This window comes from Phocoena phocoena, chromosome 1 (assembly GCF_963924675.1).
Source record: "Phocoena phocoena chromosome 1, mPhoPho1.1, whole genome shotgun sequence".
Taxonomy (NCBI): Eukaryota; Metazoa; Chordata; class Mammalia; order Artiodactyla; family Phocoenidae; genus Phocoena; species Phocoena phocoena.
In genome coordinates, this window is record NC_089219.1 from 161409224 (window position 1) to 161435073 (window position 25850).

At 40.4% G+C, this 25850-nt stretch overlaps 1 protein-coding gene across 1 annotated transcript in view; it reads left to right on the top strand.

The window, feature by feature from the left end:
- Window positions 1–25850, top strand: part of KIF26B (kinesin family member 26B) — a 482574-nt gene that overhangs the window by 402192 nt on the left and 54532 nt on the right. Inside the window, exon 10 of the mRNA XM_065879753.1 lies at window positions 19460–19619. Coding sequence (XP_065735825.1) covers window positions 19460–19619 — 160 coding nt within the window. The remainder of the gene's footprint in view (window positions 1–19459; window positions 19620–25850) is intronic.

Below are 25850 nucleotides of genomic sequence, written 5' to 3' on the forward strand. Positions count from 1 at the left end.
GGACCTCTGCTGTCCCTAATTGCAAAGCCCTGTGCAGCGAGGATGGCCATACATGGTGGGGCTACTTTAGGGCTCTCATGTTCCCCTTGGTCAACAGTGAAATGACAGTTTGATGTTTTTAGATTCTTTGTAATACAATTCTTAAAATATTTGGCCAGGAGACAATTTTCCAAACCGCGCAGTGTGGAATTCCCACAGTGGTCTCTCATGGCCTTCCCACCACCTGCATCAGAGCAGCAGTTCCCAACCTCCTCTTGAAGCCTGAGACCCCTGCTCTACCTCTTTCAGCAGATAACCAGCTTCCTGTTTAAGGAGAGGAAAGTCAGTCTGGCTATGACGTCGGCTTCTGTCCTCTTAGCATCCAAACCTCCTTGTCCCTGTACCTCACTTTCCCCCACTCCTTTCCCATAGGTCTGCTTCCTCCCATCTCCTTGCCTTCGTTATCCTTTCCCCTTCTGCCTTTTCTGGGACCCCACCAATTGGGACCCCATCAATCGTCTTTTTGTGCTTTTATTTTCAGTCTCTCCTACCACTGAAGTCAGGGCTGTCTTATCTTGGAAGGAAGGGAAAGGAAGAAACAATAACGTCAACAATAAAAAAACCTTGTCTGTACCCTACTACCCCCTTGAGCTGCCTCCCCATAAGTCTTTCAGATTCTCCCCTCTGTGGAATGTCTTTCTTCTTTAAGTCCCATAGCAGTTTGGGGGATGTTAAGCCACTGCCTTACTCACCTTATATCTCAGTCATTCTGGGCTTTCTAAGCCCCATCAGACTACAGGCTCCCTGAGGACAGGGTCCCCTGTCATCTGGCCCCCTGTCCTCCACACCTAGAGGTGTGCCTGCACATCAGACCTTACATGTCACACCACATGAAATGTGTGCTGTATATTAAACAGTGAGTGAATTTCTCGATTACGTAGTTGCAGCTGTTTCAGAAAGAGAGCGACCATTCAATTACTTTTTGGGTAAGCAGGTGGTGTGAGTTCACAGCCCTGTTATACAACACGGTCAGAAGGAGTTATCAGTTAACGAGAAAGTTAAGTTAAAAAGGGAAATCATATAAAAGGATACATTCATGTCTTAAAACACTTTCAGCTTAAAACATACAATTGTGTGTTTATTCATTGGTCTTCTGATACAGGGCCATGGCTTTCTCTTTGAGATGAGTTTTCAGCTCTAGATTCTGACTTTTATAAACCACATTCATATTAATAATAGTCTGGTTTTTGCTTTCAATTTCTTCTGAGCGATGGAAGAACTTAAGAGCCACTTGTGCAGCTAGCCGGGTATAGACTTTCCCTAGATTCTTAAAAATTTTTCTACTCTGTAATTTCTCATTCACACCTGATTCAGCATCTTTTTTCAAAAATTAACTCGTTTTAATCACATCTTTCCAAAGCATTGATTTCAGGTTTTTTTAGAAATATTAGCTCTCTTTACATAATCATATGTTATTGGTTTACATAATATTTGATTATATTTTTATTTATAATATCAAGTATAAGTGGCATAATTAGGTTTAGGAGGAAACCCAGCTGACCTGTTGATAAGTGTACAGCTCATGTTTTCGGTGCAGAAGTGCGTAGACAAACTGGGAACAGCCAGCACACCCCACAAGCGTACAACGTGCTGTGGGCATCAGGCAGCGTGCCTGACACAGCTGACGGAAGGCCTTGGTTAACCTGGCCGAGCGGCAGGACCATGGTTCCCAAGCTTTGCTGCACAAGAGAATCACCTGGGGAGATTTTCAGCTAATCCCAGTGCCTGTGTCGTACTCCAGACCAATTACATTAGAAAGCCTGGGAGTGGGAGCCAGGCATCCATATTTTCTAAAGATTCCACGGTGATTCTGATATGCAGCAAAGTTTGGGAACCACTAAGTCATAGGAAAGTGAGTTAAAAGAGTTTCTACATGCTTTCTAGTTAGCTCTGGATGTTTGTCTTAGATTCAGCATCTATTTTCTATGAGATCTTAAGTGATTTATTTAGCATCTGTGAACCTCAGTTTCCTCATCTGTGTAAAATAGTGCCAATTCTTGCACTACAGGATCATTGTAGGAATTAAGTGATTTTAGGAGAATTTAGCATTTCCTGGCACCATGAACATGAGCTGGGAGAGTCACTCAGGAGTGAATTAGTATATTGTTTCCTGTGGGAGAGTAAGGCATGTGGGTAATTTCATTTGGTCAAAGTCCAGACTTGAAATATACATATTCAAATATAAATAGTCTCAAGGCAGACTGGGTTATGTTCTAAACCTTGAAGCTGTGACCTCAGAAATCTGAAAAGTCCATGAGGAACCTGCTTCTTGCCTGCCATTAATTATCACCTATTTTGTTCATTGATTCTAGAACTTCTTTCTCTCCAGCCACCTGCAGTAATGGAAATTCATGGTCACAGCAGGTGGCCTGTGCTCGCTCACTTTGTACCATTTCAGATTTAGCACCATGTGTGAAGTTCAGAATTCTGTGACTACTGAAACTCCAGTGGAAATAGAGCAAAGTTGATTTTCCATTGTTAAAAATGTGACTCCCATTGTGAGTCATGCAGGTATAATTATAGGTATTTTAAAATATTATTCTTCAGCACAGTCTAAACTGTGCCTTTTGTTCTCTGTGTTCTGTTTTACTACATGCACATTATGCATCTGATTCCATTACATCAAATGGACTACTGAAAGTCCAGACTGGTCCCTGGCTTTGCCCTTTAATCTGCGGAGTGAATGAAATATCTGAGCCTCTCCTGTCTGTATAATTAGGTTGTAAAACAGATGACATTTTGCTTTAAAAATAACTATTTCCCTTGCACACTGCCGTGGACTGATCTTGCATGATACAAAACGGGATAAAAGAGAAGTAACATATTACTTAAGGATTTTTTTAAAAATTAATTAATTTATTTTTTTAACATCTTTATTGGAGTATAATGCTTTACAATGGTGTGTTAGTTTCTGCTTTATAACAAAGTGAATCAGCTATACGTATACATATATCCCCATATCCCCTCCCTCTGCGTCTCCCTCCCACCCTCCCTATCCCACCCCTCTAGGTGGTCACAAAGCACCGAGCTGATCTCTCTGTGCTATGCGGCTGCTTCCCACTAGCTATCTACTTTACATTTGGTAGTGTATATATGTCCATGCCACTCTCTCACTTTGTCCCAACTTACCCTTCCCCTTCCTCATGTCCTCAAGTCCAGTCTTGAGGATTCAGATGTAGATCTGCGTCTTTATTCCTGTCCTGCCCCTAGGTTCTTCATAAACTTTTTTTTTTAGACTCCATATATATGTGTTAGCATATGGTATTTGTTTTTCTCTTTCTGACTTACTTCACTCTGTATGACAGACTCTAGGTCCATCCACCTCACTAAAAATAACTCAATTTTGTTTCTTTTATCGCTGAGTAATATTCCATTGTATATATGGGCCACATCTTCTTTATCCGTTCATCTGTCAATGGACACTTAGGTTGCTTCCATGTCCTGGCTACTGTATATAGAGCTGCAATGAACATTGTGGTACATGACTCTTTTTTTTTTTTTTTTTTTTTTTGCCGTACGTGGGCCTCTCTCTGTTGTGGCCCCTCCCGCTGCGGAGCACAGGCTCCGGACGCGCAGGCCCAGCGGCCATGACTCACGGGCCCAGCCGCTCCGCGGCATGTGGGATCTTCCCGGACCGGGGCAAGAACCCGCACCCCCCGCATCGGCAGGCGGACTCTCAACCACTGCGCCACCAGGGAAGCCCCATGACTCTTTTTGAATTATGGTTTTCTCTAGGTATATGCCCAGTAGTGGAATTGCTGGGTTGTATGGTAGTTCTATTTTTAGATTTTTTTTTTTTTTTTTTTTGCGGTACGTGGGCCTCTCACTGTTGTTGCCTCTCCCGTTGCGGAGCACAGGCTCTGGACGCGCAGGCTCAGCGGCCATGGTCCACGGGCCCAGCCGCTCCGCGGCATGTGGGATCTTCCCGGACCCGGACACGAACCCGCGTCCCCTGCATCGGCAGGCAGACTCTCAACCACTGCGCCACCAGGAAAGCCCTATTTTTAGTTTTTTAAGGAACCTCCATACTTTTCTCCATAGTGGCTGTATCAATTTACATTCCCACCAACAGTGCAAGAGGGTTCCCTTTTCTCCACACCCTCTCCAGCATTTATTGTTTGTAGATTTTTTGATGATGGCCGTTCTGACTGGTGTGAGGTGATACCTCATTGTAGTTTTGATCTGCATTTCTCTAGTGATTAGTGATGTTGAGCATCCTTTCATGTGTTTGTTGGCAATCTGTATACCTTCTTTGGAACAATGTCTGTTTAGGTCTTCTGCCCATTTTTGGATTGGGTTGTTTGTTTTTTTGATATTGAGCTGCATGAGCTGCTTGTAAATTTTGGAGATTAATCCTTCCTCAGTTGCTTCATTTGCAAATATTTTCTCCCATTCGGAGGGTTGTCTTTTCATCTTGTGTATGTTTTCTTTTCCTTGCTATATTTTCCTTTAATTTTTCTTAAATTTTATTTATTTTTTATAGAGCAGGTCCTTATTAGTTATCTATTTTATACATATTAGTGTATATATGTCAATCCCAATCTCCCAATTCATCCCGCCACCATCGCCCCTCCACACCCACTTTCCCCCCTTGGTGTCCATATGTGTGTTCTCTACATCTGTGTCTCTATTTCTGCCTTTCAAACCGGTACCTGTACCATTTTTCTGGATTCGACATATATGCATTAATATACGATATTTGTTTTTCTCTTTCTGCTCTTTATTTATTTTTGTTTTTATTTCCATTTCTCTAGGAGGTGGGTCAAAAAGGATCTTGCTGTGATTTATGTCATAGAGTGTTCTTCCTATGTTTTCCTCTAAGAGTTTGATAGTGTCTGGCCTTACATTTAGGTCTTTAATCCATTTTGAGTTTATTTTTGTGTATGGTGTTAGGGAGTGTTCTAATTTCATTCTTTTAAATATAGCTGTCCAGTTTCCCCAGCACCACTCATTGAAGAGGCTGTCTTTTCTCCACTGTATATTCTTGCCTCCTTTATCAAAGATAAGGTGACCATATGTGCGTGGATTTATCTCTGGGCTTTCTATCCTGTTCCACTGATTTATATTTCTGTTTTTGTGCCAGTACCATACTGTCTTGATTACTGTAGCTTTGTAGGATAGTCTGAAGCCCAGGAGCCTGATTACTCCAGCTCCGTTTTCCTTTCTCAAGATTGCTTTGGCTATTCGGGTCTTTTGTGTTTCTATACAAATTTTGAAATTTTTTGTTCTAGGTCTATGAAAAATGCCATTGGTAGTTTGATAGGGATTGCATTGAATCTTTAGATTGCTTTGGGTAGTATAGTCATTTTCACAATGTTGATTCCTCCAATCCAAGAACATGGTATATCTCTCCATCTGTTTGTATCAACTTTAATTTCTTTCATCAGTGTCTTATAGCTTTCTGCATACAGGTCTTTCATCTCCTTAGGTAGGTTTATTCCTAGGTTTTTTTTGTTTTTTTTTTTTTGCGGTACACGGGCCTCTCACTGTTGTGGCCTCTCCCATTGAGGAGCACAGGCTCCGGATGTGCAGGCTCAGCGGCCATGGCTCACGGGCCCAGCCTTCCCACGGCATGTGGGATCTTCCCAGACGGGGGCACGAACCCGTGTCCCCTGCATCGGCACGCAGACTCTCAACCACTGCACCACCAGGGAAGCCCTATTCCTAGGTATTTTATTCTTTTTGTTGCAATGGTAAATGGGAGTGTTTTCTTAATTTCACTTTCAGATTTTTCATCATTAGTGTATAGGAATGAAAGAGATTTCTATACATTAATTTTGTATCCTTCTACTTTACTACATTCATTGATTACCTCTAGTACTTTTCTGGTAGCATCTTTAGGATTCTCTATGTATACTATCATATCATCTGCAAAAAGTGACGTCTTTACATCCTCTTTTCCAATTTGGATTCCTTTTATTTCTTTTTCTTCTCTGCTGTGGCTAAATCTTCCAAAGCTATGTTCAATAATAGTGGTGAGAGTGGACAACCTTGTCTTCTTCCTGATCTTAGAGGAAATGGTTTCAGTTTGTCACCATTGAGAATGTTGTTGGCTGAGCGTTTGTCGTATATGGCCTTTATTATGTTGAGGTAAGTTCCCTCTGTGCCTACTTCCTGGAAGGTTTTTGTCATAAATCGGTGTTGAATTTTTTCAAAAGCTTTCTCTTCATCTACTGAGATGATCATATGGTTTTTCTCCTTCAATTTGTTAATATGGTGTATCACTTTGATTGATTTGCATATATTGAAGAATCCTGATATTCCTGGGATAAACCCCACTTGATCATGGTGTATGATCCTTTTAATGTGCTGTTGGATTCTGTTGAGTAGTATTTTGTTGAGGATTGTTGCATCTTTGTCCATCAGTGATATTGGCCTGTAGTTTTCTTTCTTTGTGACATCCTTGTCTGGTTTTGGTATCAGGGTGATGGTGGCCTCATAGAATGAGTTTGGGAGTGTTCCTGCCTCTGCTATATTTTGGAAGAGTTTGAGAAGGATAGGTGTTAGCTCTTCTCTATATGTTTGATAGAATTTGCCTGTGAAGTCATCTGGTCCTGGGCTTTTGTTTGTTGGAAGATTTTTAATCACAGTTTCAATTTCAGTGCTTGTGATTGGTCTGTTTATATTTTCTATTTCTTCCTGGCACAGTCTCGGAAGGTTGTGCTTTTCTAAGAATTTGCATATAGTTGCTTACAGTAATCTCTCGTGATCCTTTCTATTTCCTCAGTGTCATTTGTCACTCTTCCTTTTACATTTCTAATTCTATCGATTTGAGTCTTCTCCCTTTTTTTTGTGATGAGTCTCGGTAATGGTTTATCAATTTTGTTTATCTTCTCAAAGAACCAGCTTTTAGTTTTATTGATGTTTGCTGTAGTTTCCTTCATTTCTTTTTCATTTATTTCTGATCTGATCTTTATGATTTCTTTCCTTCTACTAAATTTGGGGTTTCTTTGTTCTTCTTTCTGTGATTGCTTTAGGTGTAAGGTTAGGTTGTTTATTTGAGATGTTTCTTGTTTCTTGAGGTAGGATTATATTGCTATAAACGTCCCTCTTAGAACTGCTTTTGCTGCATCCCGTAGCTTTTGAGTCATCGTGTTTTCATTGTCATTTGTTTCTAGGTATATTTTTATTTCTTCAGTGAGCTCTGGTTATTTAGTAGTGTATTGTTTAACCTCCATGTGTTTGTATTTTTTACAGATTTTTTTCTTTTAATTGATATCTAATCTCATAGCATTGTGGTCGGAAAAGATACTTGATACAATTTCAATTTTCTTAAATTTACTAAGGCTTGATTTGTGACCCAAGATATGATCTATCTTGGAGAATGTTCCGTGAGCACGTGAGAGGAAAGTGTATTCTGTTGTTTTTGGATGGAATGTCCTATAAATATCAATTAAGTCCATCTTGTTTAATGTATCATTTAAAGCTTGTGGTTCCTTATTTATTTTCATGTTTGATGATCTGTCCATTGGTGAAAGTGGGGTGTTAAAGTCCCCTACTCTTAAAGTGTTACTGTCGATTTCCCCTCTTATGGCTGTTAGCATTTGCCTTATGTATTGAGGTGCTCCTATGTTGGGTGCATAAATATTTACAATTGTTTTATCTTCTTCTTGGGTTGATCCCTTGATCATTATGTACTGTCCTTTTTGTCTCTTGTAATAGTCTTTATTTTAAAGTCTATTTTGTCTGATATAAGAACTGCTACTCCAGCTTTCTTTTGATTTCCATTTGCATGAAATATCTTTTTCCATCTCATCCCTTTCAGTCTGTATGTGTCCCTAGGTCTGAAGTGGGTCTCTTGTAGACAGCATATATACAAGTCTTGTTTCTGTATCCATTCAGCCAGTCTATGTCTTTTGGTGGGAGCATTTAATCCATTTATATTTAAGGTAGTTATCGATATGTATGTTCCTATTACCATTTTCATAATTGTTTCGGGTTTGTTATTGTGGGTCTTTTCCTTCTCTTGTGTCTCCTGCCTGGAGAAGTTCCTTTAGCATTTGTTGTAGAGCTGGTTTGGTGGTGCTAAATTCTCTTAGCTTTTGCTTGTCTGTAAAGGTTTTAATTTCTCTGTCAAATCATAATTAGATCCTTGCTGGGTAGAGTAATCTTGGTTGTAGGCTTTTCCCTTTCATCACTTTAAATATGTCCTGCCACTCCCTTCTGGCTTGCAGAGTTTCTACTGAAAGATCAGCTGTTAACGTTATGGGGAGTCCCTTGTAGTTATTTGTTGTATTTCCCTTGCTGCTTTTAATATTTTTTCTTTGTGCTTAATTTTTGACAGTTTGATTAATATCTGTCTTGGCATGTTTCTCCTTGGATTTATCCTTTATGGGACTCTCTGCGCTTTCTGGACTTGATTAACTATTTCCTTTCCCATATTAGGGAAGTTTCAACCATAATCTCTTCAAATATTTTCTCAGTGCCTTTCTTTTTCTCTTCTTCTTCTAGGACCCCTATAATTTGAATGTTGGTCCATTTAATGTTGTCCCAGAGGTCTCTGAGAGTGTCCTCAGTTCTTTTCATTCTTTTTTCTTTATTCTGCTCTGCATTAGTTATTTCCACTATTTTATCTTCCAGGTCACTTATTCATTCTTCTGCCTCAGTTATTCTGCTATTGATTCCTTCTAGAGAACTTTTCATTTCATTTTTTGTGTTGTTCATCATTGTTTGTTTGCTCTTCAGTTATTCTAGGTCCTTGTTAAACGTTTCTTGTATTTTCTCCATTCTATCTCCAAGATTTTGGATCATCTTTACTATCATTACTCTGAATTCTTTTTCAGGTAGACTGCCTATTTCCTCTTCATTGGTTTGGTCTGGTGGGTTTTCACCTTGCTCTTTCATCTGCTGTGTGTTTCTCTGTCTTCTCATTTTGCTTAACTTACTGTGTTTGGGGTCTCCTTTTCGCAGGCTGCAGGTTCGTTGTTCCCGTTGTTTTTGGTGTCTGTCCCCAGTGGCTAAGCTTTGTTCAGTGGGTTGTATAGGCTTCCTGGTGGAGGGGACTAGAGCCTGGGTTCTGGTGGATGAGGCTGGATCTTGTCTTTCTGGTGGTCAGGACTGCATCCAGTTGTGTGTTTGGGGTGTCTGTGAACTTATTATGATTTTAGGCAGCCTCTCTGCTAACAGGTGGGGTTGTGTTCCTGTCTTGCTAGTTGTTTGGCATAGGATGTCCAGCACTGTAGCTTGCTGGTCGTTGAGTGGAGCTGGGTCTTAGTGTTTAGATGGAGATCTCTGGGAGAGCTTCTGCCGTTTGATATTTCATGGATCTGGGAGGTCTCTGGTGGACCAATGTCCTCAATTCAGCTGTCCCACCTCAGAGGCACAGGCCTGACACCCGGCCAGAGCACCAAGACCCTGTCAGCCACATGACTCAGAAGAAAAGATAGAAAAAAAGAAAGAAAGAAGAATAAAATAAAGTTATTGAAATAAAAAAATTTTTAAGTATTAAAAATTAAAAAGTAATTAAAAAAAAAGAAAACTGAAGAAAGAAAGAAGAGAGCAACCAAACCAAAAAACAAATCTACCAATGACAACAAGTGCTAAAAATTATACAAAAAGAACCCCAAAAAACTGGCCAGACAGAACCCTGGGACAAATGGTAAAAGCAAAGCTATACAGGTAAAATCATGCAAAGAACCATACACATACACACTCACAAAAAGAGAAAAAGGAAAAAAAAAAAAAAAAATATATATATATATATATATATATATATATATTAAAAAAAGGAAGAGAGCAGCCAAATCAATAAACAAATCTACGAATGATAATAAACTCGAAATACTAAACTAAGGTAAATATAAAACCAGAAACAAATTAGATGCAGACAGCAAACACCAAGTCGACTGTTATTCCCAATGTCCACCGCCTCAATTTTGGGATGATTCGTTGTCTACTCAATTATTCCACAGATGCAGGGTACATCAAGTTGATTGTGGAGATTTAATCTGCTGCGCCTGAGGCTGCCTGGAGAAATTTCCCTTTCTCTTCTTTGTTCACACAGCTCCTTGGGTTCAGCTTTGGATTTGGCCCTGCCTCTGCGTGTAGGTCGCCTGAGGGCGTCTGTTCCCCTCAGAGACAGGAAGGAGTTAAAGTAGCAGCTGATTACGGGGCTCTGGCTCCCTCAGTCCGAGGGGAGGGAGGTGTACGAAATGCGGGGCAGCCTGCAGCGGCAGAGACCAGCATGACGTTGCACCAGCCTGAGGTGCACCGTGTGTTCTCCCGGGGGAGTTTTCCCTGGATCACGGGACCCCGGCAGTGGCAGGCTGCACAGGCTCCCGGGAGGGGAGGAGTGGATAGTGACCTGTGCTTGCACACAGGCTTCTTGGTGGCTGCAGCAGTAGCAGCCTTAGTGTTTCACGCCTGTCTCTGGTGTCCACGCTGATAGCCGCGGCTCACGCCCGTCTCTGGAGCTCATTTAGGTGGTACTCTGAATCCCCTCTCCTTGTGCACCCCGAAACAATGGTCTCTTGCCTCATAGGAGGTTCCAGACCTTTTCCCGGGCTCCCTCTCGGCTAGCTGTGGTGCACTAGCCCCCTTCAGGCTGTGTTCACGCAGCCAACCCAGTCCTCTCCCTGGGATCTGACCTGCGAAGCTGGACCCTCAGCTCCCAGCCCCCACCTGTCCCAGCAGGTGAGCAGACAAGCCTCTGGGGCTGGTGAGTGCTGGTCGGCACCGATCCTCTGTGCGGGAATTGCTCCACTTTGCCCTCTGCACCCCTGTTGCTGTACTCTCCTCTGTCGCTCCAAAGCTTCCTCCACCACCCTGCCCACCCGCCATCTCCGCCAGTGAAGGGGCTTCCTAGTGTGTGGAAACTTTTCCTCCTTCACAGCTCCCTCCCAGAGGTGCTGGTCCCATCCCTATTCTTTTGTCTCTGTTTTTTCTTTCTTCTTTTGCCCTACCCAGGTACATGGGGAGTTTCTTGCCTTTTGGGAGGTCTGAGGTCTTCTGCCAGCGTTCAGTAGGTGTTCTGTAGGAGTTGTTCCACATGTAGATGTATTTCTGGTGTATTTGTGGGGAGGAAGGTGATCTCCACGTCTTACTCTTCCACCATCTTGATGTTCTCTCACCCTTTTAAGGATTTTTATTGAGGAATAGTTGGAGGTAAACAAAATATAACATCCTTAATGTGGAAAGTTCTTTGCCACAGGTGTACCAGAGTCACTGGAGGGCCTGCAGTGAAATGTTGTGCTTTCTGTAAACCTTCGTCACTGTTTTTCTCAATACTAGATGTGGAAGTTGAGGGTGGGATGGGCAGAGACAAGGTTGGGCTCAGGACAGTGTTTCCCAGACATTTTCCTTGTTCTCCTGCAACAGCACTGTCCTGTGGACTCTGCCTGCAGACGTGTGAGCTTCCAGACGCTGGTCACATGCTCCTTACACACCCAGCAGAACCCAGACACACCCTCATCCCATGCCCTGCATCAGCCTTCTCAGCCAACCCCTTTTCCACCTTGTCCCAGGTGACCTGGCTTCTCTAACAGCTTTGGGGAGTCACCATTTCTACCTTTGTTGTGAGTAGAAAGCAGAGGGAATAGTGGCTGTCCTAGAGCAATAGGAGGTGGGCCAGTTCTGATGGTGTGGGCTGGGTCACCCTGGAAATGTAGGAATACAGAGGCCTGAGAAGTAGGAGTCTGCTGCTGCTTGGGGAGTGGGGGCAGGAAAGGGAGATGATCCAGGAGCTCAGGTGATGTGCTGAGGGCCACACTCCCCTGGGCCGGTGGGGCCTGGGATAAAAAGGCAGCTCGTAGCTCCTGCTGTCCCCAGAACTGGCTGAGGCCACATGGTGTAGGATGAGGAGTACATGTCTTAAAGGTTTGAATCCTAGCTCTACCAGTGACAGCATGATCTTGGGCATGTTTCCTTTTTTTTTTTTTTTTTTTAATAGCTTTAATGAGATATACTGTAGATACAATAATCCACACATACTTAACGTATATAATTTGATAAGTTTTGTCATATGTATATACCCATGCAATCAAGATGTTGAACATATTCATCACCCCCAAAAGTTTCTTTGGGACCTTTTGAAATCACTCCCTCTAGCTCCTTTTCCTTCCCGCTCCCCATACCCAGGTAACCACCACTGAACTCAGCTTCAGTTCCTATACATTAGTTTGCATTTCCTAGAATTTTATATAAATGGAATTCTATCACACAGTCTGTACTATTTTGAGTAGCTTCTTTCACTTAGCATAATTATTTTGAGATTTACTTTGTTGCATGTATCAATAGTTCATTTATTTATATTTCTAAGTAGTAATCCATTGTCTGGATGACCACAGTTTGCCTGTCTATTCATGTGCTGATGGACGTTTGTTTTATTTCCAATTTGGGTATTACAAATAAAAGTACCATACCCATTCATGTACAAATCTTTATATGGACATATATTTCCTTTTCTTTGGGGTGAATAACTAGACGAACTGGAATAGTTGGACCATACATGAATTTATAATTGTTTAAGAAACTGCCAACCTGTTCCCCAAGATGACCACACCATTTTATATTCCCACTAGCAGTATATGAGCATTCCAGTTCCTCCACATCCTCACCAACACTTAGTATGGTCAGTCTTTTCAATTTTAGCCTTTTATATAATAGATATGAAGTTGTATCTCACTGTGGTTTTAATTTGCATTTCATTAATGACCAGTGATGTTTAGCATCTTTTCATGTCCTCATTTGACATCCATACATCTTTGGTGAGGTGTCTTTTGCCCTTTTAAAAATTGTTTTTTGTCTTACAGTTAAGTTTTGAGAGTTCTTTATATACTCTGGTTATAAGTCCTTTATCAGACATATGATTTGCAAATACTTTCTCCCAGTCTGTGGCTTATCTTTTTACGCTCTTAACAGTGTATTTTGAAAACTATGAATATTTAAGGTTAATGAAGTTCAATTTATCTCTGTGTCTTTTATGAATCATGTTTTTAGTATCATATCTAAGAAATGTGTGCCTAACCCAAAATCAAAAATGTGTCATATTATGCTTTCTTCTTGAAGTTTTATAATTTTATATTTTACATTTGGGTCTTTGATCCATTTTTAGTTAGTTTGTATATATTTTTATGCATTAAAGATTTTTTATATGGATATACCATTTGCTGTAGAAACTATCCTATCTATACTAAATTACCTTCTAAACTTTGTCCAAAATTGTCCATATTTATGCGGGTTTATTTCTGGACTCTCTATTCTACTCCATTGATCTATTTTTTTTAATCTTTACACCAATACCACACTGTCTTGATTATGGTGGCTTTATAGTAAGTCTTAAGATACTGTTAGCCATAACAGTATGAGAAAACCATAATTCAAAAAGAGTCATGTACCACAATGTTCGTTGCAGCACTATTTACAATAGCCAGGACATGGAAGCAACCTAAGAGTCCATCAACAGATAAATGGGTAAAGAAGATGTAGCACATACATACAATGGAATATTACTCAGCCATAAAAAGAAATGAAACTGAGTTATTTGTAGTGAGGTGGATGGACCTAGAGTCTGTCATACAGAGTGAAGTAAGTCAGAAAGAGAAAAACAAGTAAGTAAGAAAAACAAGTAAGTAAAGAGTGAAGTAAGTCAGAAAGAGAAAAACAAATACATATATATGGAATCTAAAAAAACAAAATGGTTCTGATGAACCTAGGGGCAGGACAGGAATAAAGACACAGACGTAAAGGATGGACTTGAGGACACAGGGAGGGGGAAGGGTAAGCTGGGATGAAGTGAGAGAGTAACATTGACGTATATACACTACCAAATGTAAAATAGATAGCTAGTGGGAAGCAGCTGCATCACACAGGGAAGTCTGCTCGGTGCTTTGTGACCACCTAGAGGGGTGGCATAGGGAGGGTGGGAGGGAGACGCAAGAGGGAGGGGATATGGGTATATATGTATACATATAGCTGATTCACTTTATTATACAGCAAAAACTAACAGAACATTGTAAAGCAATTATACTCCAATAAAGATGTTAAAAACAAAGAAAGACAGCTTCCCTGGTGGCGCAGTGGTTGAGAGTCCGCCTGCCGCTGCAGGGGACATGGGTTCGTGCCCCGGTCCGGGAAGATCCCACATGCCACGGAACGGCTGGGCCCGTGAGCCATGGCCGCTGAGCCTGCGCGTCCGGAGCCTGTTCTCCGCAACGGGAGAGGCCACAACAGTGAGAGGCCCGCGTACCGCAAAAAAAAAAAAAAAAAAAAAGAAAGATACTGTTAGCCTTCCAACTTGGTGCTTAGTTTATAAAGTTGTTTTTTGGCTATTCTAGCTCCTGTGCATTTGCATATAAATTTTAGAGTCAGTTTCTGAATTGATTTTGTCGAATCACTTTCTACCAAAAAAGCCTGCTGGGATTTTTCATTGGGTTTTCATTGAATCTATAGATCACTTTGGAGAGAATTAACATCTTAATATTGAGTCTTCTGACCTATGAACACAGTTTAGCTCTCTATTTTTTCAGGTCTTTATTAGTTTTTCTCAGGTGTGTTTTGTAGTTTTCAGTATATGTATCTTTTGTCAGATTTATCCTTAAGTATTTAATATTTTTGATGTTATTGTAAAAGATATTTTTAAATTTCAATTTCCGGTTGTTTGTTATGGAAATTGTATATAGAAGTTGTATTTAGAAATACAGTTGATCTCTGTTAATCTAGTATCCTGCAACCTCGCTAAACTCAATTATTAGTTCTAGTCGCTTTTTTGTGGATTCCATTAAATTTTCTACATAGATAATCACGTAATCTGCCAATTAAGACAGTTTGAATTATTTCTTTCCAATCTGGATATGTTTTATTTCTTTTTCTTGCCTATTGAACTGGCTAGAACCTCCAGTACAATGTTGAATTGAAATGGTCAGAGTGAACATCCTTGTCTTGTTCCTGATCTTGGAAGGCATTTAGTTTTCTACCATTAAGAATGCCATTAGCTGTAGGTTTTTCCTAGACACTTTTTTATCAAACTGAGGATATCACCTTCAATTTATATTTTGCCGAGCATTTTTATCAGTAATGGATGCTGGAGTTTGTTAAATGCTTTGTCTGCATCTACTGAGAGAATCATTTTTCTTTTTGGTTTGTTAATATGGTAATATCTGTTAAAATTATAATGATAGATCAATTTTTTGTTAACCAACCTTGCATTCCTCGGATTAGTCCCACTTACTCATGGTATAAAATGCTTTTAATATGTTCCTAGATACAGTTTTATAGTATGAGTCACTAATATTTTGTTTAGAAAATTTGCATCATTGTTCATGAGGGATATTGGTCTTCAACTTTTTTTCTTGTAATATCTTTGTCTGTTTTGGGTATCAGGGTAATCCTGGCCTCATAGAATTAATTGGGAAGTTGTCTCTCCTATTTAATTTTCAGGAAGAATTTGTGTAGAATTGATATTATTTCTTCCTTGAATGTGTGATAGAATTCACCGGTGCAGTTAAAGGCACTGCTTTCGCTGTGGAAAAGTTGTTAACTACAGATTCTATTTCTTTAATGGATGTAGAGCTATTCACATTATCTATTGCTTCTTGAATGAGCTTTGGTACTTTGTATCTTTCAAGAAATTTGTTCATTCTTCCAAGTTGTCTAATTTAGTGGTGTAATGTTTCTTTATTGCCCTTTTTATATTTGTAGAAACTGTAGTGAGGCCACCTCTTTTGTTCTTGACATTGGGGATTTGTGTCTTCTCTCTTTCTTTGCTGATCAGCCATGCTAGGGATTTTTCAATATTATTGATCTTGAAGAACCAGCTTTGGATGTCATTGGTTTTCCCTATTGGTTTTTAAATTTTTTATATCATTGATTTCTGCTTTTATATTAATTATTTCCTTTCTGCTATTTAGTCTTTAATTTGCTCATCTTTTTCTAATTTACTAAAATGGAAGCTGAGGTAATTGATTTGAGACCTCTTGTTTTCTGATATAGGCATTTAATGGTATAAATTCCCTCCTAAGTACTTCTTTAAAGGCATCTTACTAACTTGGATATGTTGTGTTTTCATTTTCATTCACTTAAAAACGCTTTCTAATTGGCTTTTTGGTTTCTTCTTTGACCCTAAGTTATTTTGAGCTGTTGAGTTTCAAAATATTTAGGGATTTTCCAGGTATCTTTCTGGATTGACTTCTAAGTTAACTCTAGTGTGTCAGAAAACATAGTATGAATGACGTGAATCCTTTAAAATTTATTTAGACTTATTTTATGTACCAGAATATGGTCTATCCTGTTAAATGTTCTGTGTGCAATTCAAAAGAATGTGTATTCTGCTGTTGTTGGGTTGAGTGTTATACAAATGTCAAGTAGAATGATTTGGTTGATAGTTGTTCAGATCTTCTATATCCTTACTGGTTTTCTGTCTGCTTATTATATCAATTATTGAGAAAGGGGTATTTGAAATCTCCAACTATAATTCTGGACTTGCCTGTTTATTCTTGCAGTTCTATCAGATTTTACTTCACGTATTTGAACTTCTGTTATTAGATGCATAAACACTTATATTGTTATGACCTCTTGATGAATTGTGACCTTTATCATTATAAAATGGCTCGCTTTCCCTCTAGTAATATTTTTTTGTCCTAAGTCTCTTTTGTTTGATATTGATATAGCCGCCCCCAGCTTTCTTATGGCTACTGTTTGCGTGGTATAGCCTTTTCCATACTTACATTTTCAACCTATTGTTTCTGTATATTTGAAGTGCACTTCTCATAGGTAACATATAATAGAGTCTTGCTTTTTTATCAAATCTGACAATATCTACTTTCTAATAAGGGTATTCAGACAACTTACATTTAATGGGATTCTTCATATGGTGTGTTCCAAAGTATTATTTTTCTGTATGTTTTCTATTCAACCCATCTGTTCTTTGTTCTCCTTTTTATTTTATTTGCTTTCTTTTGAATTTATTGAATACTGTAAATGATTCACTTTATATCCTTTGTTGGTCTTTTAGTTGTAACTCTTTATTATTTAGTGATTGCTGTAGGATTTATTGTATACATCTTTAAGTTATCACGGTCTACTTTTAAGTGATATTATACCACTTCATGTCTAGAATAAGAACCTTACAATAGAGTACTTTCATTTTTCCACTCCTAACCTTTGTGTTATTGTTGTCAAACATTTTAATTTTGCGTATGTTATAGCCCACATGTTACATTGTTGTTATTTTTGCTTTAACAGTCAATTAGCTTTTAAGGAGATTTAAATAAGAGGAGGATAGCATGTATTTATTCACATAGTTGTCATTTCCAAAGCTCTTCATTCTTTTGTGTATATCCTTTGTGATGAATTCTTTCAGCTTTTTTAAGTCTGAAAAAGTCTTTATTTCCCTTTTATCTGAGAATGATATTCTGGTTGGGTGTGTAACTCTAGGTTGGCAGTTTTCAGTACTTTAAAAATGTTGCTGCATTGTCTTTTCACTTGTATTATTTCCAAGAAATCTGCCATCATCTTATCTTTGTTCCTTTACATGTAACATAATTTTTTTCCTCTGGCTATTTTCAAGATTTTTTCCATCATCACTAGTTTTAACCCATTTGATTATTATGTGCTTTAGTGTAGTTTTCTTCATGTTTCTTGTGCTAGGGGATCATTGAGCTTCTTGGATCTGTGGGTTTATAGTTTTCATTAAATTTGGGAAAGTATTGACCACTGTTTCTTTAAATATTTTATCTGCACCACCCTCTGTGTCCTTCCCTTCAGGGACTTCAACTGCACACATATTAAGACACTTGAAGTAGTCCTATAGCTCTTTTTCTTAATTGGTTTTTGGTTGTTTGTTTTAAAATTTTATCTCTGTACTTCATCTTGGATCGTTTTTATTGCTATATTGTCAAATTCACCAATCTTTCCTTTTGCAGTGTCTATTATGCTGTTAATCCCAACCAGGGTATTTTTCATCTCACACAATGTAGTTTTTACCTCTAAAGATTCAATTTGTATCTTTTTAATACATTCCATGTCCCTATTTAACGTTTTTAATGTTTGAAATGCCATCATAACTGTTCTAATGTCCTTCTCTGTTGATTCTAATATCTATGTCAGTTCTGGGTTGGTTTCAATGATCTCTTCATTATAGTCCTCATTTTCTTGCTTCTTTTTCATTGGTTATTTTTGACTGGGTGCTGGACATTTCTATATTTTTTTAATGTCTTTAAGCTTTGTTTGGGGATGCAGTTGTTTACAAACAGTTTGATCCTTTATGGCCTTACTTTTAAGATTTGTTAAGGTGGAACCCAGTCAGTTCTTAGTCGAGGGCTAAGTGTTCCTGACTACTGAAGCCAGACCCTTGCGGGTACCCTACCCAGTGCCCTGTGAATCTTGAGGTTTTCTAGTCTGGCTGTTGGGAACAAGCACTATTACTGGCCTTGTGTGAGTCCTGTGCACTGTTACTTCTAATCTTTTCCAGTGGTTAGCTCCGCAGCCATGGGTAGTTTCATCACTCTGTGCTGATCCATACTAGGTTGAATACTTGAGGAGACCTGCTACAAATCTCCAGAGTTCTCTCCTCTCCAGCACTCTGTCCTGGAAATGTTGCTACCTTGGCCTCCCTGGACTCTCAGCTCTAGCTCCTCAGTTCAGAGAGTCTGCCAGGCTCCACCTGAGTTCCCTCTCTCTGAGCCATGGCCCAAAAACTCTCTCAGTGCAGTAAGCTGGGAAACGGCTAGTGCTCACCTCCCTTACTTCCCACCTCTCCAGGATCACTGTCTTTTGCTGTTTGATGTCTAGTGTCTTGCAAACGGTTGTTTTACACATTTTGTTCAGTTTTTGGTTGTTTCCGGTAAGAGGAAAGATCTGGTCCCTGTTACTTCATCTAGGCCAGAAGTGGAAGTTCTCATGAGCAAGTCTGTGATTTTCCCAGGGGAACTGAACGAGACTGATGTTTGTGTAGCACCTGGCACTCGGCAGATACTCAGCAAATACCTGGGTCTTCCCTGACTCTGCACCTGGTTGTTCATTCTTCCTGGTTTTACTTTGGGTTATCAACCTGATTCCTGGCTGAGCTTTAGGTCACGGCCTCTACCACAGTCAACCAAAGCGGATAATCACTTATGGGCTATTTATGTTTTAATATGATCAGTTTCAGAATCCTGCTACACAAAGAAGATGAAGGTAAATGTAGACATTTACCTTCTCTGTGAAATTTCATCTAATTCAGCCTACATGAATTATTCATTTATTTATAGTAGGAATATCAGTAGGTTTTAGAAGATCAGGGATGTGTGGTGGACAGAATTTAAGAGAACCATGCTATTTGTTACCCCTGCATAATTTTGTAGGGGTTTCCTACTAGGCCATGAACGTCAACCTTTTATTTCCTCTTTTGTCCCATCAGATTTCCCAAGGAGCTATATGAAGGACAGATGAGTGTTTGCCAGAACTTAACCTCTTCTTTCTTCTCTTGTCTCCTCTCCTGTGACAGTGTCTGGAGGCCGCAGCCGTCTGCACCTCATTGATCTTGGCAGCTGTGTGAAAGCTCTTAGCAAAAATCGGGAAGGAGGCTCAGGGCTGTGCCTCTCCCTGTCTGCTCTGGGCAATGTCATCCTGGCTCTCGTCAATGGCAGCAAACACATCCCATACAAGTAAGTGACTCTTCTACTCAAAGAATGGGATGAGGAAAGCATGGTGCGAGGGCTGTGTGTGGGATTCTCTGTCCAGTGTCATCTGGGGAGAGTTGTACTACAGAGGTACAGTATGGACCACATTGTTAGTTCAGTGCCAGAAACCAGACTTCACTAACAATTGTGTAATGCATGATCTTCCAAATTCAAAAGCTACAGAAATATTTAAATTTACCCCAATGCTAACATTAGGCTGCTCAAGTCAGAAATAATAAAAAGTTATCTCAGTTGAGGTCTCCAATCACAATTGCCAGTGGTAGATTATTGTCACCATTGTACAGATGCTTTATAGTGATGAGAGCAAGGGGCATAAGGTTGAATTACCCTTCCCTTAGGAATAGGGCTGCCATATTTAACCAATAAAAATATTGGTTAAGTTTGAATTTCAGATAAACAACAAATATTTTTAGTATAAGGATCGCCCTAGTATTGCATGAGCTATATGGGCATCCTGTATTTTATCTGGTAGTCCTATTTAGGAGAACTTAAAAAGCTTGGGGAATTACCACCCACCATCCTATGCAGATGTTTATTTCACTTCCAAGATCCTTTTCCTCTTTCTGTTGCTGCTCCAAGGAGATGAAATTAGAACTTCTCCTACGTCTGGAATAGCCAGAGACTTGCCATATCATCTGTGCTCATGAATGACCCAGTCCTGGAGCCACCCCTCACCACCATCACCCCAACTCATCTTTGTCATTGGACAATGTGACGATGGGATGATGGGTGCTCTCCTGTTTTTTCAGGCCCTGCCAATGTCCAGCTGCACCTTCCACTAGCTGAACCTTCCTTCACATCTCATAAACTGAGGGTTATAGCTGTATATCTTATCTATATCACAAGGATAAAAGGCTCAGAGTGATATGTGTATGAAAGTTTTTTGTGAAATGTATAACACTCTAGTCAATAACCAATAATGATAATGTGGTTGAGCCTATCCCCACCTATTTAAATGGAAATAACACCTACCTTACAGAGTTGCCTTGAGGATTAAGCAAATATACAGTACATAGAATCGTTTTTGTTTAATCTGTAGGATCCTACAAAATATAAATTACTGTTGTGTAGGACGGAAAAGGTAAGTCGGACAGTTTGTTCTACAATAGCTGAGGTTCAGGACAAGTCCTTGAGTCCTCCTTCCCCTCTGCCCTAAGCTGATGCCAACACTGTGCCTTTATTCTCCACCAGGAAGCTCATTACTAGACTACTTTAGGAGCTTAAATAGAGATTATAATCTTGTCTGTCTCAATTCTTGAAATTTGGAATCCTGGGATAAACCCAGAAATGGCTCTTCTACCCCTTGTGAGGATTCTTTTCTCTGAGAAAAAATTCAAGTAGAAGGTTTATATAGTTTCATTCAGTATCATTTCTGCAGTTGAATAAAGTCAACTTGTGATTACAAGGAAAGAGAGAAAGAGAGGAAGGAAGGAAGGGAGGGAGGGAGGGAAAGCAGGAGGGAGGAAAAGAAAGAAAGAGGAAAGAAAGAAAGAAAGAGAGAGAGAAAGAAAGAAAAGAAGGAAAGAAAGAAAGGAAAGAGAGAGAGGGAGGGAGGGAGGAAAAGAAAGAGGAAAGAAAGAAAGAAAGAGAAGAAGTAAAGAAAGAAAAGAAGGAAAGAAAGAAAGACAGGAAAGAGAGAGAGGGAGGGAGGAAAAGAAAGAAAGAGGAAAGAGAAAGAAAAAAGGAAGGAAGGAAGAAAGAAGAAAGAAAGGAAAGAGAGAAGAGAGGGAGGGGAAAAAAAAGGTCTGCAGAGGTACTGTCAAGGTTGGAGATCATAGAAAGGAAAGAGTTATCAGGCCTCATTGGTTTTCCTGTCCATAAAAAGGGAAGCATGTCTATTAATGTAATAACTTAATAGATCATGGCATAGACAGAATTCAAAATACCACCTTATAAGGTCACTGATTATGTATTTTACTTACATTATTTCTGTAAAGTGACATGCTTTTATGATTTCAATAGTTGAATTGATGGTGGGAGGGATGGATGAATGCAAGCATATGAAATTACTTTTACTTTAGATAAAGTAACTTCCTTTCGGTTCCAGTTGGGTTTTATTATAAACCTAAAGGGAAACATTAAGAATTGTTTTTATTAGTAGTTCAAGGTCTCTTTTTAAATTAAACATATCTAACATCAACTAGCCACAGCGACCAGCTACCTGCCCACTTGGGAGGGCTGACAAAGTGTGAAAACCCCACTCACCATTCTCTGCAGACATCTGTCTGCTTCAGTTCCCTTCCTTCCCTTCTGGCTCCAAGGGAGTGGTGATTAAAGCGTTTCTATGTCTGGAGTTGGCACAGACTTAACATAAATGTGGTGTCTATGTAAGACACAGGTATAGAGTTGTCCCCCACCATCAGGATCCTTCTAGGGATCTTGCAGAGTTGCCCACTGCTTGATGCCAGGAAACATGGTGGCCTGGCCATGCGGCCAGCTCTGTCCTCCCCAAAACGTTTGTTGGCAGTGCACTTGTACAGCCAGTTCTATCAGCCCTCCGTCCTTAATGCCCATCATTGTGTGTAAGCTTTCAAAGACCCTTGCTGTAATATTGTTTCAGATTCTCAGCCACAGTGTATATTCAATATTTGGTTCTGCAAATACATTTGCAAAGTGATTAATCAACTAGAAACTATCTTCTTTCGAGGTACAGGAAGATAAGGCAAAGATTAACTCAGATCACCCAGCCAGCTGGTGGCAGGATCAAACCGCATCACTTTTCACAGCCTCAGAGACCTTGGCAGTTCGTTGCCAATCCGCTCCCCCCAACCTCATCAAGCTCTGTAATATATTAGCTGCCTTTGCTCTGCACAGCATGAGGTCTTCAGCACAGCAGGATGGCCCAGATTTCTTTTATCAGTTCAGTCGGCGCTCCAAAGCCACATCACATAGCATTTGTTAGCGTACTAAACACCTTTCCCGTGTTAAACCTTGTCTTTGCAGTAGGTTCCCAAGACAGGGAAGGTTTTCTGCCCTTGCCATTTCCTCTTATTCCTGTTCACTTACAGGAAAAAAATGGAAAACCAAACTCCACGTTCGCTACCTTCCCCCACCCTTCCAAAACACAAAAACCCACTCACGTTTGTCACCCTGGACACTTCTGTGCTTGGAACCTGCATCATTTGTGTTTGCTTCTGGGAAATTAACTGGAATGTGCACAGAGGGGATGTAGCCTGTCCTCGTTTCTCTTCATCATCGTTCCAGACTCTGTCATGTGAGCAAGGCTGAAAGCGAGTTTGTATTCATTATCCATCACAGGTGCTCCCACGGGCACTCTTAGGTGTGCCCTCAATGGTTTTGACTTTGCAAATGATATTGCCTTTAGATATGACACATGCAAGTGTAGAACAGGTTCCCAGCCTCAGCCACGACATAGCACAGGCTCGCTGACCAATCCAAGTGCCATAAATCAATCCCAAATGGTGACACCATTCAGAAAAGCGTTCAGGGCCAGCAGGGAGACCACCAAGGGCTCCAGCCTCCTAGTCAGTTCTGCACTGACAGGCTGCACAAAACTCCCTAACTTTGGGGAACCTCTTGTCTAGGGGAAGCTGTCATAGTCCTAAGCATTTTGACAGTACATTTGCCAATTTCCTTCCGTCACTCAACCATTTGCTATTCCTCAACACTTCTTGGGCACTAAGGTTGTAGGAGCCTTCCCTTCGATAGACGAGAAAAATTAGGCAGAGACGTCGAAATGAATTCCCATGCCAAAAACAAGTGTTGCAGGCACACACCACTAGAACTGGTGCCCAGAAGGGCCACCACAAGAATCTGGCAGTGTGCACTTAGCTTTGGCTAAAGTGCTGTTAGGTCCCAGCTGATCTGCAGGACTACAGTCTTTCCAGAGACTTGGAAATTCTAACGACCCCCCAGTTCCCTCGGAATAGAATTTTTCGTCCCTTTTAGATGTCTGGTAAGGCGCAGCATACCCTTCACACTTACTTTAAGTCTGAAACATTTTTCCTTCATTTGTAACTGTTATTCCATTTGGATAAATAATGACTTTAATAGGTCAAACGGTCTATTTGATTATTTGCCAACAAGATGCTGTCCTCTGTTTCTAAACAACAGATATGTTATCGCGTCCCGGCTTCCATTGAACAAGAGGTCATGGAAAGTCATTCTGTGACCCCCTCGGGTTGTGTCTGTCTGAGATGCTATCCCCAAGTAGCTTGAAGCATGGTTCTGCATGAACAATCCCATGATCGAATTGGTGCTCGATGCCTCTCTTTTAGGGTTTTGGTCTGTGTGGTTCAGACCAAGACGAAATCCTTGTGTTTTGGAATCTGTCACTGACATACTCTGGGGCTCAGGCAGCTGACTTCCTCATGCCCTTGTTCTCTCTGGAGAAGCAGGTGGAGCCTGAGGCAGTTTGCTGTCTCGAGCTTCAGTCTGCAGGCAAACACCACTGCAGGGGCCACTTTAGAAGCGGTTGTTCTACAAAAGTGATAAGGATGCCTGTCGTCAGGATCTGGAACAGAGGCACTTTTCCTCCTAAGGCCCTGGTGAGGAGTCAGGAACTAAAGTCATGTTTAAGGGAAAAGCAGCATCAGAGCACAGCATTTCATTCAAACCAGCAAGCATCACTAGAGACTCAAATTCAAGTTGGTGACTTGTGGAGAAATGACAGTTTGTTAATAGAGGTGACTTTTTCAAAATGTTAACACCTCTTCTCATCCGTGCTGGAACCTGCACGCCTAAGATTTCATAAGGCCTTTACAGGACTTGCATCTCTGAAGAATGTGGACGTTCTCATGCCTTGCTTTGAGAAATATTTTCCCCCAGTAGCCATTTAGATACCGGGTTTGTCTCTACTTTCTCAGAACTGGAAACCCACTCAGTGTCTGGGAAGTTAGAGAAAGGAGCTCATGACCGATATGAGCTACGATACTCAGTTCCCCTGACACACACAGGAGACAAAAGGTTTGTCCCTCGTGACTCAGATGCATATTATTTACAAAATGAAATTAAATAGATATTTTCCAGGAAAAATGCAAAGGAATATCAATTCTGCAGATTTATTTAAGATAGCATGTAATGGAGAGAAGCTCTGTGTAAGAATCTTCTTGTGTGTGTGTGTGATATGAGACACATACATATGCATATTTAGCAACCTTTAAATGTACATTAATGCTGTATTATCTCCTCCTGATTTACAGGGAGAACATCAATTTAGAACTATTTGCACAAACTCCAGATACCAGTTTATAGCACTCCCTATTTAGAAATAAAATAACCAAAGTCTCAGGTTGCCAAGCAACTGCAGCAATGATAATTCTTAGTGTTGCTGCTTCAAAAATATCCATTTTTATATATTTTAATGACTGTTAGGATGCAGAGAAAGTAAGTTCAGAAAATCACCAGCACATAAGTCTCTTTTGTATGAGATTTTAGCATCTCTTTCCTTTCATTCTTCCCTCCTACCTCCGTTTGCTTCCCTGGCCAGTGGTATCTTCACATATAATTATGAAAGTTTTCAGAGATTGATATTATTTTCTTAAGAGTTGAGGCATCCACTACCAGTAAATGAACTCTGCCAGGTTTATCACAGAAGCATGCAGGTCACTCAGGGAGAAATGAGGCTGTCTGGGGATCGGCTGGGATCACAAGGCCTGGGCTCAAGCACTGGTCCTTCCACCACTGGTTTGACACATAAACTGTGCGCATCATCCTTTTTGTTCCCAGGAGGACCCCTTTGTGCCCCCTCACAGAGCAGATTGTTAGGCCCCCAACTCAGTCATGATCCTTGGCATATATTTTTCTTTGTCTACCACGGCTAGTCCCTCTTGGATAATGAGCTTATGGTTTTAGGGCTGAGCAGAAATCAGGTTTCTTCATTTCCCTTTTGGCTTTTCAAGAGGTTTTCTTCCTTTATGTTCAATTTCTGAGAGTCCTAATCAGACTCTCTTCTCTCCAGATTCCGAACCAGTTGGCAAATAGATACAAGAGTATGGTTGGGAATTAAAATTCTCCATCTGCTGAATCCTAGCAGAGTAGAAGGAGGTCTCCTCCTATCCCCCCACAAGCATAGACCCCAGGACTCAGAAATGGGCAGAATTGGATCAGCAGAGCAATCCCTTACCCATAGAGCCACATGGCTCAAGAGGAGCGGTGTGTGTGACCTACAGGGGGACAGACAGACAGACAGCATTGGGCTGTACGTGCCCATGGCCATGTTTACCAGTGCCACCA